At 58.2% G+C, this 16,633-nt stretch overlaps 1 protein-coding gene across 4 annotated transcripts in view; it reads left to right on the top strand.

Moving 5' to 3' along the window:
- TBC1D16 (TBC1 domain family member 16) overlaps window positions 1-5,111 on the top strand; it is a 33,307-nt gene extending 28,196 nt beyond the window's left edge. For all 4 annotated transcript variants that reach the window (XM_075518745.1, XM_075518748.1, XM_075518749.1 and 1 more), the window contains 4 exons: window positions 116-302; window positions 1,457-1,636; window positions 2,179-2,325; window positions 2,867-5,111. In XM_075518745.1, coding sequence (XP_075374860.1) covers window positions 116-302; window positions 1,457-1,636; window positions 2,179-2,325; window positions 2,867-3,112 — 760 coding nt within the window. In that variant the 3' untranslated portion in view covers window positions 3,113-5,111. The remainder of the gene's footprint in view (window positions 1-115; window positions 303-1,456; window positions 1,637-2,178; window positions 2,326-2,866) is intronic.
- Window positions 5,112-16,633: the final 11,522 nt, after the last annotated feature.

Below are 16,633 nucleotides of genomic sequence, written 5' to 3' on the forward strand. Positions count from 1 at the left end.
CCTTTGCCTGACTCAGCCTGTGTGGTGGGAGTCGGGGCAGAAGGGAAAGGGCGCTGCGCTCAGCTGTGACGTGCCCTCTCCGAGTCTCACCTCTCCATTTGCATCTCTTCTCCAGGAGGATCTTGCTGAACTATGCAGTATTTAACCCAACGATTGGATACTCCCAGGGGATGTCCGACCTGGTTGCCCCACTCCTGGCAGAGGTCCTAGATGAGTCGGATACTTTCTGGTGCTTTGTAGGATTGATGCAGAACACGATCTTCATCAGCTCACCCCGGGATGAGGATATGGAGAAACAGCTGGTGAGGCTGAATGCTGAGCTCCCTTTAGCCCTGTCTTTGCCTTCTCCTCTCCCCAGTCAACACAGAAGAATGCCATAAAGCAGTTTCCTGGGCTGTTGGGTTCCAGCATGCCAAATCACACTCCAAAGCCACAAAATACCTGATGGATAAAATTGATCCTGGGTGATTTGGGCCCTCCAGAGGCAGTTATAGCCAATAAATTGTCAGAGTAAAGTTACCTTGGCTATGCTAAAGGGTGCTGATTCAAGGAATCTTTTATGATCAAATGTATTTAGGATGCCGCTCGCTTTGTCTTTGCACTTCTCTCAGGCAGTGAAGACTCACTGGATCATTTTTGTCCTGATTCTGGGGCATTTGGTGTGAATGAGGCAGAGGAGTTGATTGAGCTGCAGCCCTCTTCTTTGTATTTTTTTTTTTAAGGTCTTAATATTTTTAATAGATTTTTAAAATTATCTCCAAATGAAAAGCCTTCTATATCGGACAGAGTTTCTTAAAATAAGGTGAACTTGTTTAAAAATGGGAACTTTTTAGGTTTTAACATGAGTGTCAGTTGTTTTCTGGTTAAGATCCTGAAAAATCCATTCTAAACCTGAACAATCCTGTCCAGGTCATGATGGCACCAATTTAAAGTGGTAAACTTGTGGTGGAAGCCCCATGGGAGGCTGCTGGTGAGGTGCAGTTAGTTAATGTATGATTAGATTTATGCACTGTAATGTGCCTGTATAGTCAGGCTTTCCAAAATCACTTCCATATTGCTTGGCCTCTGCTGAAATGAAATATTGCCAGAGATAGCTATGTCCTTTCTTTTCTCTAGTTTCTACGGCTCTAGCCGCTTTCCTCAGCCTGAATCTCTCCCCTTTTTTCTTTTCACAATGTAGCTGTCATGAGATTTTCTTTTCACCCTCCATCCTTCCTTGTGAAATAGCTGCCGTGGCCTATAAGCTCTGGCCTTTAATGATAGATCCAAGCGTGCTCCTGGCTGTGCTGTAATAAACAGGCCGTAAAGCTGGAGCTTGTTGCGAGAGAAGAGAACTGTGGCCAGCTCTGCGGGATCCCAGGTCTGGCATGCGGTGGGGGCTCCCCGGGATGGCGGGTGAGGGCGGCGCGGATCCTTGTGCACGAGGCAGCGGCTCAGCTCAGAGCATCTTTTCCAGATGTACCTGCGAGAGCTGCTACGGCTCATGCACCCACGCTTCTACCAGCACCTTGCTTCCTTGGGAGAGGATGGCCTGCAGATGCTTTTCTGTCACCGTTGGATCCTCCTCTGTTTTAAACGTGAATTTCCAGATGCTGAGGCTTTGCGCATGTGGGAAGCGTGCTGGGCTCACTATCAGGTTAGAGAGCTGGAGATGGGCACAGCGCGCGCTGGGCGGCAGCGTGTCCTTTGCTGAATCCTCACCGTCTCAGCAAGTGTTGCTGAATTTCCTGAAAGGCTCTGAGTAGCGAAGTATCCAAAATAAGTAGGTGTTACAGAGGGTCTATAACTATCAAAGAGGTTTACCTACGTAGCAAGGAGGATGGACACCTGCCTCTCCTACTTGAGGATGTCCAGGCTTCAAAAGGAGGTTTTTCAGAAAGTGCTGAACATCCAGTTCTGAAGTTCAGACTTCTCTTACACAGCTGGAAAACATCTTCCCAAAAATCACTAGTGTGCTTTGAAAGCTGTGGTCCAAACCTTGCTGCCGTGCTGTAAAGGCAAGAGACTTGGTCTCAGCTGTGATTCAGAATTCACCAATAACTCACTTTCTGAATATCACCAGGCAAAACTGGAAGGAGCACAAAATCTCTGCTGAGGACATGCTTGTGGAGGGTGGGGAGGTTAAGTCAGACCTCTGCCTCCACCTGCTGTACTCCAGCCCCTGTTTTCTCATTGCAGACTGATTATTTCCACCTCTTCATCTGCGTGGCCATCGTGGTGATTTATGGGGATGACGTCATTGAACAACAGCTGGCCACTGACCAGATGCTGCTGCATTTCGGCAACCTGGCTATGCACATGAACGGAGAGCTTGTACTCAGGAAGGTAAATGCCCGCGTGTTGATGTGGGCTGAGTCTCGGGTCCAAGAGATGAGTCACAGCGTTGAGAAAATCAGGGACTGATGCTTCATCTTCCGCATCTGCTGTATCCCCCTGCTTGTCTGGGGCCTGGCAGGGCAGGATGCTGCTGTTTGCCTGCAAATAGGTTTTGCAGAAATAAGAGGTAGCCGTAGAGTGCTTAGGAGGTAACGGTATGGTTGGGATAACCCTTGCGCGTACTGAGGGGAAACGGCAGACAGAGCTGTTCGTCTTCGTGCCACGGTCCCCAGTCCACCTCGGGCTGGGAGTGACTGCAGGCCGTGGGATGTGCTGCGGCGTGCGGCAGCTCCTGCGACCTGGCAGCGTCCCCAGTGCCTCGTCTAACCTTCGGGTTTGTGTTCAGGAGGGATGCTCCTTTGCTGAGGCTTTGACTCTTCTAAGGTAGCTACGCGGGAGGATGGGACGGGAGGCCACGGGCTACCTCTGCTCTCCGTGTTCATCCTCTGGTGAGGAGCGAATGACCGTTGTCTCTCTCTGTCCCCTCTAGGCGAGGAGCCTGCTCTATCAGTTCCACCTGTTACCCCGCATCCCCTGCAGCCTGCATGACCTGTGCAAGCTGTGTGGGACAGGAATGTGGGACAGTGGCTTCATCCCCGCTGTGGAGTGCTCTGGCCATCACCCGGAGTCCGAGAGCTGCCCGTATGGGGGACTGGCAGAAGTGTCTTCTCCTAAACCAGGAAGCGAAGGCAAGAGAGGCTTGAAAACACGGGACGTCTTTGCTTTCCGAAAATAGCTGTAGAGGAACAGGGCGTGACAGCGGAAGAGGGAAGGGCAGGAAGGATGTGCATGGAAAAAAATGTAGAAGACAAAAATGGAGGGAGGGCTTGTCAAGACTCCTGAGAAGACTGAAAGGTGGAGAATGGACGAGGAATGAAATCACTCTACAGGGAAAGCAAAGTCCGGTGCACTGGTGGTGGAACCTGAACAAAATGCATCAAGCCAGGAACAATGTTTGCACGTGTTTGGATTTAATTTTGTTAGAAACATGAAGCTTTTCTAGGTCTTTACAAGGACTTTTTATTCTGCCTCTGGGATTGGACTGGTTAGCAACCAGAACTTTGTTACTTGCTGATGAGAAATGAGAACACTAAAGAGAGCCAAGTACAACCAGCAGCGTTTGTGGGTCAGGTGGAAGGAGCAGAGCTGTGGCAAGACCGCTCTCTGCGATGTCCCTTCATCCAGAGCATACCACACACGCACTCTCTGCTTCAACCAAAACATGCAGCTTAGTGGCTTCTCTCTAAAGCCATAAAGACCATTTTAATTATAATCTGCCAAAAATAAAACTGCAGACTATTGGGATTGCAGGGAAGGTGTCTGCTTTGTTGGCAAGGAAGAACTGGTCACCTAAAGGTCTTGTCGCTCGCCTTTTCTTTTTTTATGTGGTATACTGGCTGGCATGATTTTTTTTTTCCATTTGTACAGAAAGTGCACAGCCACAGGTCACAAGCACTGCTTTTCTGTAGACAGGGTATTGCATAGACACCTTTCAAAGTTTACTTCTATGTGACATTTCAGCAAAGCTGTTTCTTTATGCTGACAACTACGCTTTAGACACTTGTTTATGGAAGTCTGTTGTTTCCAGTATGTTTCCCAATGTGTTTCCTTTGGCTCTCCTCAATTACTGAATAGTTACTATCCTTACCTGGCTTTGCCATAGGCTGTAGCACATACACTCCAAGAGGGCTGTAGGCTCTTCAGCTGGTGCCAGTAGTGCACCCTCTTCCCCATCCCAAAGTGAAAATGAAACTTGGTTTGTTGCCATCATTTTTGCTGAGCCCCGTCTCTGATAAGGGTTTCCCTTGAAGTATTTTTGAAAGGACAGCATGTTTCTCCTCGTCTTCTATAAAATTTGCCAACTAGAAGTGGAGCTGGGGCTTTGAGCACAGCCGTGTTTCCAAATGTCCGTACCAAATTCAGTGGCATCCGAAGGTGTGTCCTGAGCCAGCGTTTGTGCCAAACAGAGCCGGAGGAATAGTTTCCTTGTAAGAAAGAAAAAGGAGACGAGGTGACAGGGGGCTGCACCGGCTTTGCTGCATCCCTCTGCATGGCGTATGAAGTCTTGCAGCCTTTCCTGGTTGTCTTGCTCCCTCTCACTTCAACCACACTGCTTCTCTTATTCAACTGTGTCTTGGTCTGGCGGGGTGTGAAGTCCGTGCTCGCTTTTCAGCTTTGCCTATCAGGCGTGTTTGTCCTGTTAGCAGCACGTGTGGAAAACCCCGTATCCTCGTGCGTAGTGCTGCGGCGGGTACCTGCATCTGACAAGCAAATTTCTCTAAAAATCTTTCTGCAAGGCCTTACCCACAGCCTGTTCTGGAGCCCGCGTGCCCCATACCTGCTGGGAAGTGAGGCTGGCAACTGGGATGCTTTGTGTGAAACCGACACAAACCAAGTGAACGCTGCGTTCGTAAGGGGAAGAAGACTTGACCCTATGCAGGCACCACGCCAAAGAGTGGCTGTTGTGTGGCAGAAGGGCAGTTTGGCTCCTGATCTGTGTGCCTTTAATTCAGAGGATGAAAACCTTCCCCTTGATGAGAGCAATGGTGAAACCTACTGCGGTATCGCACACCTCCAAAATAGCCCGGCTTCGAGAGGTACCGAGGCTGCAAGGCTGCAGGTGCGTGCTGGGGTTGTAGGAGGTGACACCTCGCATAAGGGCTGGTGGCTGCCCTGCTGTGAAGCGGGGAGTTCTTCGAGATTCATGATGTTTCAGTGAATAATAAAAGTTTGTGCGAGGCATTTGTGTGCTACGTTGCTGTACCTTATACTCGGGGGGTGCTGTACCTTATACTCGGGGGACAGCACTTGGCCAGACACCGTCCGGTCCTTGAGCCGGTCCTTTTGCATCAGTACAAAGAGACACGCTGGGTGCGGGGTCTGCGTTGCTCTCCCCAGGCTCTGCTGATTTCAGCCTGGGGACGTGTGGCAACGCTCGCTGTATTCATCTAAGCTCTAAGTGGCGGCGGCCGAGTTAGGGTCAGAAAAACCGCATGTCAGAAAACACCAGAAGCATCTTCCTGCGGAGCGGCTCGGTGGCACGCGGGCAGGCGCCAGCTCCCCGTGGGGACAGCAGGAGCCGGGCACCGCCTGCTGCCACCTGCCTCCTCGCGCGGGACGGGCATCACCGCGAGGCCTTCGCACCACCGTGGCTCATCTGCCGGCGCCAAAGCAGCCGGCTGCCTCCCCGGGAGCGCTGCGCGAGGAGCGGCCGGCACGTGGGCAGCTCTGCCGGGCTCTGCGCGCCGGGCACGGGGCGGGCGGACCCCACCTTGGCTGCTTGCGGCGGGCTGGGCGGCACCAGCAAACACCGACCAGAAGATCCGGAGCTGGTTTTGCTGCAGCAGTCGTTCCCAGCCAGTAAAAGACAATAAGAAGAGATGAAGTAGATAATTTTTAGCATTATTTTTCCACTATTAAAATGTCATTCAGCAATGTGGAAATCGCTCAGGATTTCTCTAGTTAAAGACTCAGCTCTGTGGTTTTCCAGCATGTGGGAAAAGCTGTTTTTTCTCTTTGAAGCGGTGCTCGGCTGCGTGGGAGCGCATCGCCTGGACCAGCGTGCCTGCCGCCCCTCGGCCAGCTCTCCCGTGCCTGCTGTCCCCTGCGGGTCCCACTGCCAGCAGATTTCAGGTGTCTTTGTACAGCAGCAGCCCTTGTGCTCGCCATCGGGAGCTCCCCGAGCTCCTGTCGTACGCTGAACTCCACTTCGCAATAGTCAGAGAAATACGGAGACGGAGCTGATAACCCGGCTGCTCCCTGTTTACCAGCAGCGGTCCCAGGTGACTCGATTCCAGTCTCAGCCTGTTCATTAGCTCCCAGTGCCATTATTAAATTCACCCTGGATATCCACAAACTTCCGAGCTTGTTTTGGGTGGAAGGTGTGGGGACGGGAGGGTGCGTGGAGCCACGCTGGAGCCCTCTGGCAGCAACGGGGGTAGGGTCAGGAGCAACCTTGGGATTCCTCTGTAGTGAAAGAAAGGCAACCAGTCAAGCTTTGGACAGGGCAGCGGGTTTCCGATGTCCTTCTGACCTGTCCCCAGGATCCCTTTTCCTTTGTGACACTCCGCCATCTGAAAAAAACCAAGCAACAAAAAAGAAGCAAGGCTTCTGGCCCTTGCAAAGTAGTAAAGTGGATCCTAGAAACAATGACCCTCATGTGGCTTCTCTCCTGAATCGCTGCCCTGTTCATTGAATTAGCTGCAGCTGAGCAGCCAAAAATAGACCCTTGCAAAGGTAAATAGTCAGCATAAGCCTCTTTAGACTCAGCCTTGAGCTGACACATCCTTCTGCCTCCTGGTGCCGGGGGGAAGGGGAGCAGGGCGAGCAGGAAAAAAAGAAAACTGAGTCCTCGCTCCTGGCAGCGGTAACACTACGCTTCGTAATCCCAGCGGGGAACCCGATCGCCTGCATCTGGAAAGCCAAGGAGACCGGTGTGAGCCGCGCAGCCCGACACCTCCCGGCACGGGGACCGGGCCGTGCCAGCCCACGTCCCGTCCCGCGATGCCTGGGCTGCCGTTGGGCACGGGGAGAGGGGAGCGCTGCCCCGCGCCGTCCCGGGGCCGGGAGGAGGCAGCCAGCCGCCCACGCGTGGGCGCACGGGAGGGATCGATGAAACGGCTTCGTTTGACCCCGGCATCGAGCGTTAAGCGTGCAGGTGGCCGAGGGCCCTGGAGCGGCGCCGGGCGCGGAGCAGCGACGTTCAGCCGAGCCGCTGCTGGAGTCTCCTGCGCTGGGGGGAAATTTGCATTTGTGAACTGGAGCAAAGAGGCAGCTGGGTTAGCTTGGTCTCGCTTCCCGGGTACGGGGTGTGTTTGGACGCGGCTGTTTGGCTGTTGTGTTCAAGGGACGCTGTCTGTCAAATGAAAAATTACAGTTCACAAGAACAAAGAGACTCACCTGAGTTATTACAGGCACCAAAGAATTTAAAACCCAACTTAGCTTGTCCCCCGCGGGCTGGCTGATTAACCCCCATGTCTCTCCGCTTGGGTCATAAAAATAGACCAGTCTGGCCGGCTGTAGTTCACGGTCACATCCCGCTCCAGCGCGCTGGCCCAGCCCTGCCCTGCTTGTGCTCAGCGCTTCAGGGAAGGCTCCGCACGCCTTTCTTCTCTCATTTAAACATTTAGAAACAAAAGGCACGATGAGGTTTCACACCACCCGGGAAGAAAAGCCGAGGCTGGGGGGAGCCCCCAGCAGAAGCCATGCCGGTGGCGCCGGCTTGGACTTGCGGCGGGGCTGTCGGTGACGCTGCGACGAGGAGCTCCCTTGGGAGCGGCCGGGCTGGTGCTGCCCATCCCAGGGCCACCGGAGCACCGGTGGGAAAGCCCCCTCCGGCAGCGCGTGCCGCAGCCCCGTGCCCAGCCCTTTCCCAAACTGAGTTGCGCCCCAAAAGCCGCCGGGTCCCCCCCTTTCCCCTCTCCCCATAGGCTGCTCCAGAACCAGGTTGCTGTAACTGCAAGGCTGGAAATTTAGAGGAAGCTCCTTAAATATTTTTGTGGCCAATTTTATTGCAGTCTGTGCTTCAGCCAAGAGCTTCAGCATCATCCAAGTACCCAAAAATCGCTGCTCTTTGAATGGAGTTCATTTCTTCTTCTAGTTATGAAAGGCAACTCTCTCTTAGTTTGAGCTTAAAAAGGGCTTTGAAAAATAGTTCTGCTGTGAAGGTCCGGGCTCCACTGCTTCAAAACCTCTCCAGGTCACAGAGCTGAGCTCTGGCCTCCCTTCGGGCCGTGCCTGCTGCCCAGCTGAGCTTTTGACCGTGTCCCACATCCCTCGCGGTGGCTGCGTGAGGTCCTGGTTCACTTTCCCCCTCCCCAGACTGAAGTTTGCTAAGGAAAAAGCAGGATCTTTCCAGAGCTTGTCTTCTGCCCACGCCTCGCAGCCGCCGGCCATCGCTGCTGCTCCCGGCCGCCGTGCCCCGCTGTCGCTTTGGTGGTCTCTGCCTGCGGCTCCCCCTCCCCGGCTGATCTAACCTGGGGCAGAAGGAAGCTGAGCAGGGTGCAGGCATGATCCCCTGAGGTGTTCCGCCAGGGAATCGGGCTCTTCCTCACATTTCATAGGGTTTCTGCCTTCAGAAAACAATTTTTAGGCAATTTTGATGCTGTAGCCTGGAAATTGCAGCGGTCAAGTGGTATGTGTGGTACCTTAACTGTTGAAATCTAGCGTCTAAGCGTGCAGCAGGAGCTCCGTGACTGCTCACGTCCACAGGGCCAGCCTCAAACGGGTTAAAAAAAGGCCAAAATTTTCAGTTTAAAAATATTTGATCTGCTGAACCTGTCTACAGCCATTTGCCTTGATGTGCCCATAGGACTCCTTTCTGGCAGCACGAGGTCTACAGGACAGCGACTGCCCTCCCCACGCAGCCACGCCAGCTCATCGCAGGGCGAGGGGACGCCGCAGCGGCTGCGGTGGGTGCCAGGGCAGAGCCGGGGCTCACGGCGGGGCAGAGCACCCCGGGGTGCCATGTCGCTCAGCCCTGGGCTCCTCACCGTCTGCCAGCAAGCCAGACACCGTTTCTATTTTAAGAACTATCTGAAGATCCCGTGGTTTGGAGAGGCTTCTCCAGCCCGGTTTTGTGAGAGCACGTTCACCTGCCAGGCGGAGAGTGGTGTGTGTTTGGATGCTGCTGGTTTTAATAAGAAAATATTTGGGTAATGTTGTCATGAGGCAAGTCTTGGTAATGAACCCAACAGGCTGGTTTGGTTTTGGGGCGAGATGCTTGAATGCACCGAGCTCTCGGCTGGGTCGCTTGCTGAAGGCGACCTGCCCGGCTTTCCTTGTCGGGGCTGGGTTCCTGGGCTGGGGCAGCGGCCGTGGGCCAGCTTCGCTGTCACATCCCTCACCGGTCCGGGGGGGACAAATGCCACCCTTGTGCTTCAGCCCGGGGGTAGTTAAAATAAATGTTATGCTTGAAACTGGTAAAGGGAATACAGCTGATAGAAATAGTCAGTGCTGGCGAATTTCTCCAGAGAGCGGATTTTGGCCCTGGAAGCCTTTGAGCACTCCAGCAGCCGGCCAGGGCTTGGAGAGGGAAGCAGGGGCTACGCCGGGCTCTCGCCCGTGGCGTCAGGACGAGCCGTGCCCAGGGCAGGGACTGGCCCCAGCCCCTTCTCCCTCCCTTGGAAGGCTGGGCTGAGCCCCCAGCCCCTGGGAAGCAGGGGGATCCCTGCCCACCATCTTGGCTTTGGTGGTTTGTTTCCAAACCCATCATTGTCTGCAAGCTGCTGTCATTTAAACTGATGTTCTGCAGCTCACCTTTAAAACAAAGCCCCAGCCGGTCTCATGGGAAGGGAATATCAAAGGGGGCTGGGTTTTTTTCCCTCTATTTCCCCGTGCAAGCTCGCTCTGGTCTGTTCAGCAGGCTGGCATCTCTGCAAATAAATAAATAAATGTACCACTACACCATGGTGCAGTGGTACAAAAAGCAGAAAACCAAAGCGAAATCAAAATGCATCCTCCTGTTAAAGTCCCTGGGGCCATCCCCAGGGCCACGACATATAAGCGTGAACACCCAGGTTAGGGTTTGTTTTCACGCTGGGACCTGCTGCACCCCGTTGCTGCTCTGGCTGCACCACGAAATGCCCTCCTGTGTTTTGCTGGACTCGGGGGGTTGGAGGTGCACCCAACGAGATAATAGCAACTCTACTACAAGTGCATTTTTTAAGCAGAATTAACCAAGCGGCTGTCCTTGTGCGAGGTCTTCTCGACAAAGGAAAATTGCCATTAAGGGACTCGGGTCTGTCTGGAGCCCGGCTGGACGCACGGAGCCGTCCCTGTCTCCTGGGGCCCGCGACTGACCCAGTGACGCCAGGCGTGCTCCAAAAACACCGGGGTGAGCACGGCGACAGCTCGGGCAATCCAGTAAAAGGGACCTGGTGTCAGCTGGCACTTTTATTGGTGCTTTTTGCCAACTGGAAGAGATTTTCCAGCCGCCCCTGACCTTCCACCGCGCCCAGACACACCAGGTCCCTCCGAATTCAGCCAGCTGCAAGTTCAGTCCCTGCCAAAGCTCCTGCTTCGTGTGGCAAAGCAGCAGCAGGGACCTGGAGAAGGAGCAGCCTAAAGACTCTTCCTGGGATTTTTGATTTTGTTTGGCTTGGGTTTGTCTTTCAGGAACCACAAACAAGTTAAGCTGCTTCTGTCTGCGGCTGGTGTTTGACTAACCTTGGCGGTGGCGGAGGCGGCTGGGGAGGTGGCTCAGCCGCCGTGGCTGGGCGGTGGGCGTCCACCGAAGTCCTCTGCTCTCCAGAGGTTTCTCAGGTGCTTTCACGTGTTGGAGAGGTCAGCGTCCCGCAGAGACACGCAGGGCTGGGGAGGAGGTTTGCTGTGTCCTGCCTGTGCTGAGCCAAGATTGTATCTTGCCTTTCACAGGCTTATGCAACACAGAAAAATAGTCTAAAAAATCTAAAATCGAAACCGACCGTCCCAGGAGCAGCGCTAGGAAGAGCCCCGCTGAGCCCCGCTGCCGTCCCACAGCACCCGCTCTCGCTGCTGGTCTCCTCCCCACCCTGGCTGAGCCCCGGCGGAGCTGCTGGCTCTTCGGCGTGCCGAGTTGGTGTTTATACACAACGGGCCTCCCCTGCCTTCTGCTCCTGCAATACCTCCGGCTCTTCCCGGCTCCTGGGGGGAGGCAGAGCAGCGTTGCTGAAACACCTGGAGATCCGGCGAATGGCTCCTTGCGCAACGTGGAGCCTGGGCCGTATGGGCGACCAGGCTCCGAACGCGTGCGTCCCCTCCCTCGAGACTCGGCCCCAACAGCTGCCAGCCCCAGCGACCCCACTTTGCCCAGGGACCACAACCCACTGTGGGCACAGCCCTTGAATCCTGTCCCTTGGCCGCCACGGTGCTCTTCACAAGCCCCAAAACAGCCTGTCCCAGCCAGCCCGCACGCTCGGGGCTCTGCAGCGGCGATGCTGGCCAGGTCTGCAGCCGCTTGCATTTCCACAGCTCCTTCCTCCCGCCCTTCGAGGCACGCCAGGGATGCTAAAGCCACCATCCCCTCCAAAGCCCGGCAGCCTCCCGGCAGCACCAAGCCACCCTTCCCTCCGGCTCGCTGCACCCCGGGGTGCAGGGGAGGCACGGGGGGCCCTGCGGGAGCCCAGGTGTCGTGGGGACACGGCAAAGACCCCGGCAGAGTGATCCCAACCCCCAGTGTGACCCCGAGCCCTCGGCACCGGGCAGAGCCCGTGCTGCGGATGAAGGCAGAGAAGCCTTTGGCACTGCGCGTGCTGGGGAACAAGGGCACCCGCCGGGAGGGCTGCCTGGCCCTAATCGGCTCCAGCAGCCGGGTCCCGGTTCCAGGAACCCAATTCCCCCATATTGCACAGGAGGGTGGGCACTAAAAAACTTCCAGCAGCAACTGGAAACCCTGGAAACAGCCCAATCACCAGCTGGCCTTTAGGCCTTCTGCCAAGGTGATAAATCTGCCCCGACGCCGGCGCTGCAGCAGCGAGCCCTGGGAAGGTGCTCGGTGAGCGGCAGCCGCCGCGCTGCCGGCTCTCCCCAGGGATCGGGGCCAGCGGGGAGAGCTCGCCCCGGCCCCCGGCACAGCCCCGCACCGGGCAGCGCCCAGCCCCGGCTCGGGTCGGCAGCACCGCCGAGGGTGTGCAGGGATGTGGTACGGGCCGGACCAGGCTGGGAAAGGGGTGCCACACGGAGGTTGCAGGAGAGCTGGCACCAAGCAGGGCGCAGAGCAGCTTCCCCAAGCTGGAAGACGCTGCGTCCCCTCCTGCAGGCGTGTGGGAACCGGGTCAGGCCCAGCTGCCGCAGCCAGCCTGCACCCAGAGGGTCACAGCCACCGCGATGCAAGCTCCAAGACGCCCGTGTGCTCAGCCGTGTCTCCTCGCAGCGCAGCCGCTGGGAGGAAAGGGTTAAAGAGCTGCCGGAGCAGGGAATGAGACCAGGGAATTCAGCTGCTGACGCAGGTAGGAGATCTGCAGGCGAAGCATCCCTGTACAGACACAGCAGCGTCACCGTCACCTCTCTGCTGTGCTTCTTCGGAGCTCCCCGTGCGAGCAGGAGCAGCACACGAGGAGCGGGTGACCGACTCGGCTCCACGCAGGGAGCAGACTGGGGGCCCTCCCTGGGCTGCCACCCCGCACGGCGCTGCCCTGGTCGCCCAGGACCATCCCGGGGTGCCCATCCCTCTCCTTGCTGCCATGACCACGGCCTGATGCAGCCTTTCTCCTGCAAATTGCCGCTGGAAGGATGCTCCGTGGCACCTGGATGCTCACGGGCATCATGGAGGTGTGGGGCAGAGCCGAGCCGGAGCCCTGCCAGGAGGGTGGGCACCGCGGGGCAGCCGATGAGGGTCTGCACGTGCTGACCTTTCTGTTCTTGAAAAATCACTCGTCGGCTGTTTGGGTAATAAAAAGACTCAGAACAGGCAAGGCTGAAATTGGTGACACAGGAAGAAATGGCCAGCGGAGACTTGGTGCTCCTGGGGCTGTTCCCCTGCACGGGATGGGATGGGATGGGACGGAATGGGATGAGGGGGCCCATGGGAGCCCATCGCTTGGTTTCTCCTGGGCTTCACAGGCAACACACATGAGATGAAGTGCTTCTGCCGTGGCTGGCCAGGGGGAAGCAACGAGAGGAGAAGGGGGAGCTGGGAGGGTATGCAGCCCCGCAGAAAGCAGGGGGCAGAGAGGACACGGCCCCCAGGCCCATGCAAACGGCTGGAGCAAGCCCCGAGCTTGCCAGAGCTGGGATGGCCCCAGAGCCCTGCGGGGATGGGGAGGTTCCCCCGAAACAGGGGCCGTTTCCCTTGCAGGTGCACCGCCACCGGCGTATAGGTTCTGCCGCGCCGTCCTGCCGGAGGACGGGGCGGCGGCTGATGCGGGGCCGTGGACCCGGCGTTACTGGGGCGCCTGCACATCAGGCTCAGGGCTCCGGAGAGCAGAACTGAGCAGGGGGCTGTTTGCACCGAGCCCCTGCCACGGCCACGTGTGCTGCCCCTCCAGGAGCCAGCTGTGGAGTCAGGCCCGATGGAAATATAATGGGATAATCGATGGCCCATTGTTGCCGGGCTTAATTTAGCCGTTCAGGCAGGGGACGAACAGTGTGAGCGTACGTAAGCAGAAGCCAAGGCAAGAGATGAATCAGCCCCGTGTCCTCTGTAGCACAGGGGCTGAGCGGGCGCAGGCAGTGGGTCCACCTGCACCTGCCGGCCCCGGGGCTGCAGCCCCCAGACCCCCACGGCAGCCGCGCGTGGGGCGCGGGGAGGTGCCGTTAACAGGGATTTACTTTGCTTTGTGTAATGCCAGGTCTAAAATGGCTGCAGCTGGGCTTAGCGTTACATGCCTGCACTGCCAAAACCCCCTTGCAAGCTGCAGCAGGGGCAAGGGAGCTGCCGGGTGTGCTGGGACGGGGGCCTGAGCTGAGCACCGGGGGCACGGCTCGGGAAGGACGCGGCTGCCGCCACGGCCCTTCCCAGCCGCTGCCCGGGAGCACGGGCAGTGCTGTCCCAGGAGAGTCTTCCAGCCTTTGCCCAACCCAACTCAAAAGGCGCCAATAAATGCCATTTGGGGAGAGTCCCCCCACCCCGTCCCCCTCGCCAGCTGGAAGCATGGCCGGATGCACGGCCCCGGCTTTCCAGCCTTCACACCTTGCCCTGCTGCTCGGCAGTGCCCACCCCGATACCTGGGGAATCGCCCTTCCTTCTCACTGTTTATCTTCCTCGCATTCCTCCAGGCTGGCTCACAGCCCACGCTGGGCAGGCAGCGCCGCGGCACATTTGGGCTTTCCTCATAAATTAGTCACTGTTCTGTGATGGGTCTGTTATCTGCCCATCTCTGCTGTTCTCTCCAGGCTTTGATCAGTGTTTCAATCCTTGCCAGTAAGGACGTCCCTGGGGTCAGCTGGAGCAAGCCCCCGGAGGGAATGAGTCCTCCAGCATCACCCCAAAATCTCACTGCCTCCACTTTTTTCCCCATTACTGCCCTCCGGAGCTGGCTGGTTTGACTGCATTTACTGCACATCTGCTAGACCTCAGCTTACTGAACACCTCCCAGCTCTGGTCCTCAGCTTGTGCTACAGAAGGTCCTGCGTCAGCTCAGTTCAGCCACAACACTTGCATGCAGTTCACCACCACCAGATCTGCCACCCCGATGCGTAATGAGCTCTCGAGCTTTCTGCTCCTTCCCCTCTGCCTCAGCTCCTGCCCCACCATCTCCCCTTCGAGGTGCCTCCAAGCCCGAGCATCCCCCGGGATGGATTAGTAGCGTGGCTTCAGCCTGGATTTCATTTCCGTGCTTTCAGCCCATGCCAGTCTCTCCCGTTCCCTCTGATTCCCATGTCTTGGCATCTGCAACACCTCCCGAGTCAGTCTCAGCTGCAAACGCCCTCCCTGTGCCATGGCCCGCCACTGCCACCCCATGAAGGACCACGTTAGATAAGAGCAGACCTGGTTCCCCAGCCCTGGGGAGGGCACTTGAGACTAAGTCAGCGAGCCCCTTCCTAGGGCTGCGTGACCGGCTGGGGCACGGCTGCGGCTCCGGCCGTGCCCGTGCAGGACCAGCCGGACACGCTCCCCAGCACCCTGGGCACCTATGGGTGCTGGGGTGCGGGCCTGCCCATGGGGACAGGGGCTGCCTGGCCCTTTCCCGGGGCCAGCGGGGCACAGGCTGTTCTGCAGGGCAGCAACAGGCTGGGGGAGGCCCAGAGCATCCCCTCCATGGGGCGGCCCCACAGCCCCGGGAGCAGCCCCGGCCCCCAGCCCCAATTCCCGGCGGCAGCTCCCCGGGACGCCCCCAGCGCGGTGGCCCCGATGCCGTGGGCCCCGCGCCAGCGCCCTCCCCACGCTGCCTTTTATGGCCCTGCTGCAGCCGCAGCCCAAACATGGAGTGCGGGAACGGCGGAGCTGGGAGCCTCCCTGGGGCTGGCGTGACGGCGCTGAGGGCTGCCCCGCGTGGCCCCCAGCCTGGGTGGCCGCGCTCGGGGAGCCGGGGCTGAGCCGCAAAGTGCCCCGCGTCGGCAGCACCCCGCTTACCTGGGGGCTCCCCAAGCACCCTGCAGCTCTGCATCCCTGTCCCTCTGCCCCACGCAGCCCCCATCCCTGCCCCACGCAGCCCCCATCCCTGCCTCGGACAGCCCGGCATCCCTGCCTCGTGCTCCACCCCGTGCCAGTCTGCCGGTGTGCACAGCGTCACTTCGCGCCTCCCCGTCCCCGCCAAGCCGCACGGTCCCCGCAGCCCCGCAGCCCTGCCGTGCCCCAGACCGGCGCGGCACGGCTTGCACCGGGCCGGGGCAGAGACACGGTCCCGGTTTTGCTCGCAGCGCTGCGGAGAAAGGAGCTGCCATCGCCCAGAGAGACGAGGGCCCGACCGGCACCGCCAGCCCTGGGAACCCTCCTCCCGCCTGGTACCCGGGCAGGGCTCGCGGGGAGCCTGCGGCCAGGCGAGTTGGGCTCCCCGTCGCAGGAAAGGGTGTGCCCCGCCGAGCAACACGGGGTGTGTCAGAAACCAAACGACTCGACCGTCCCCGCGGTGTCACCCCCCAGAGCAGGCTCCTGCCTGCTGACTTGCCGCCTGTCACCACGGGGCTCCAGCAGCTCCTCACCTCCATTTCAGACCCAGCCAGGCTTGAGCTGAGCCCGGGCTCCACCGCGGGTCATCACAGGCTGGGGCACACGTGAGACCTCACCGGGCAGCGCTGGCCGTGCCGGGGACCCAGGAAACTCAGCGTGGGCTCAGCGTGGATGTCGGGGCAGAAAAGGCAGCGGAGGCGGGAGCAGGGCGGCTGGGCAAGGCTGCTGCAAGGGGGAGTCTGGGACTGGGCACTGGGTTGTACCTGGGCTCCGGCTGTCCCCTCCAGCGTGAGCCACGCGAGGAGCCGGCATTCGCTGTATTTCCTGGCTGCAGGCAGTAAATCCTCGGGGACTAGGACAGCGGCTGTGTTTTTAATGACAGAGCTCCATGAATCAGCGTTGCAGTCACCCGCGCACCCTGCGATCCCGTCTGCCTGGGCAGAACAGCAGCATCGTCAAAGCCCCCGGACCCAGGCTGAAGCCGCAGCCCTTCCCTGGGCTAACACTCACCTGGCTCCCCTCTGCCCTCACATAGGGCCCTGCTGCTCTTTGCTGGTCAAAGTGGCAAAGCCGCTTTGGTTGCCTCAGTTCTCAGGTTTTCCTGACTCTTCCCGGCTGCTGGAAGCCTGAGACTGCCCAGCCGCCAGAGAGGCCGGTGTCGGGGGTTTATCCCAGCGAGCGATCAAGCAGGGGAGTGACGCAGCCCTGACCTCAGCCTGCGCTGCCAAC

Source organism: Mycteria americana, chromosome 16 (genome assembly GCF_035582795.1).
Source record: "Mycteria americana isolate JAX WOST 10 ecotype Jacksonville Zoo and Gardens chromosome 16, USCA_MyAme_1.0, whole genome shotgun sequence".
Taxonomy (NCBI): domain Eukaryota; kingdom Metazoa; phylum Chordata; class Aves; order Ciconiiformes; family Ciconiidae; genus Mycteria; species Mycteria americana.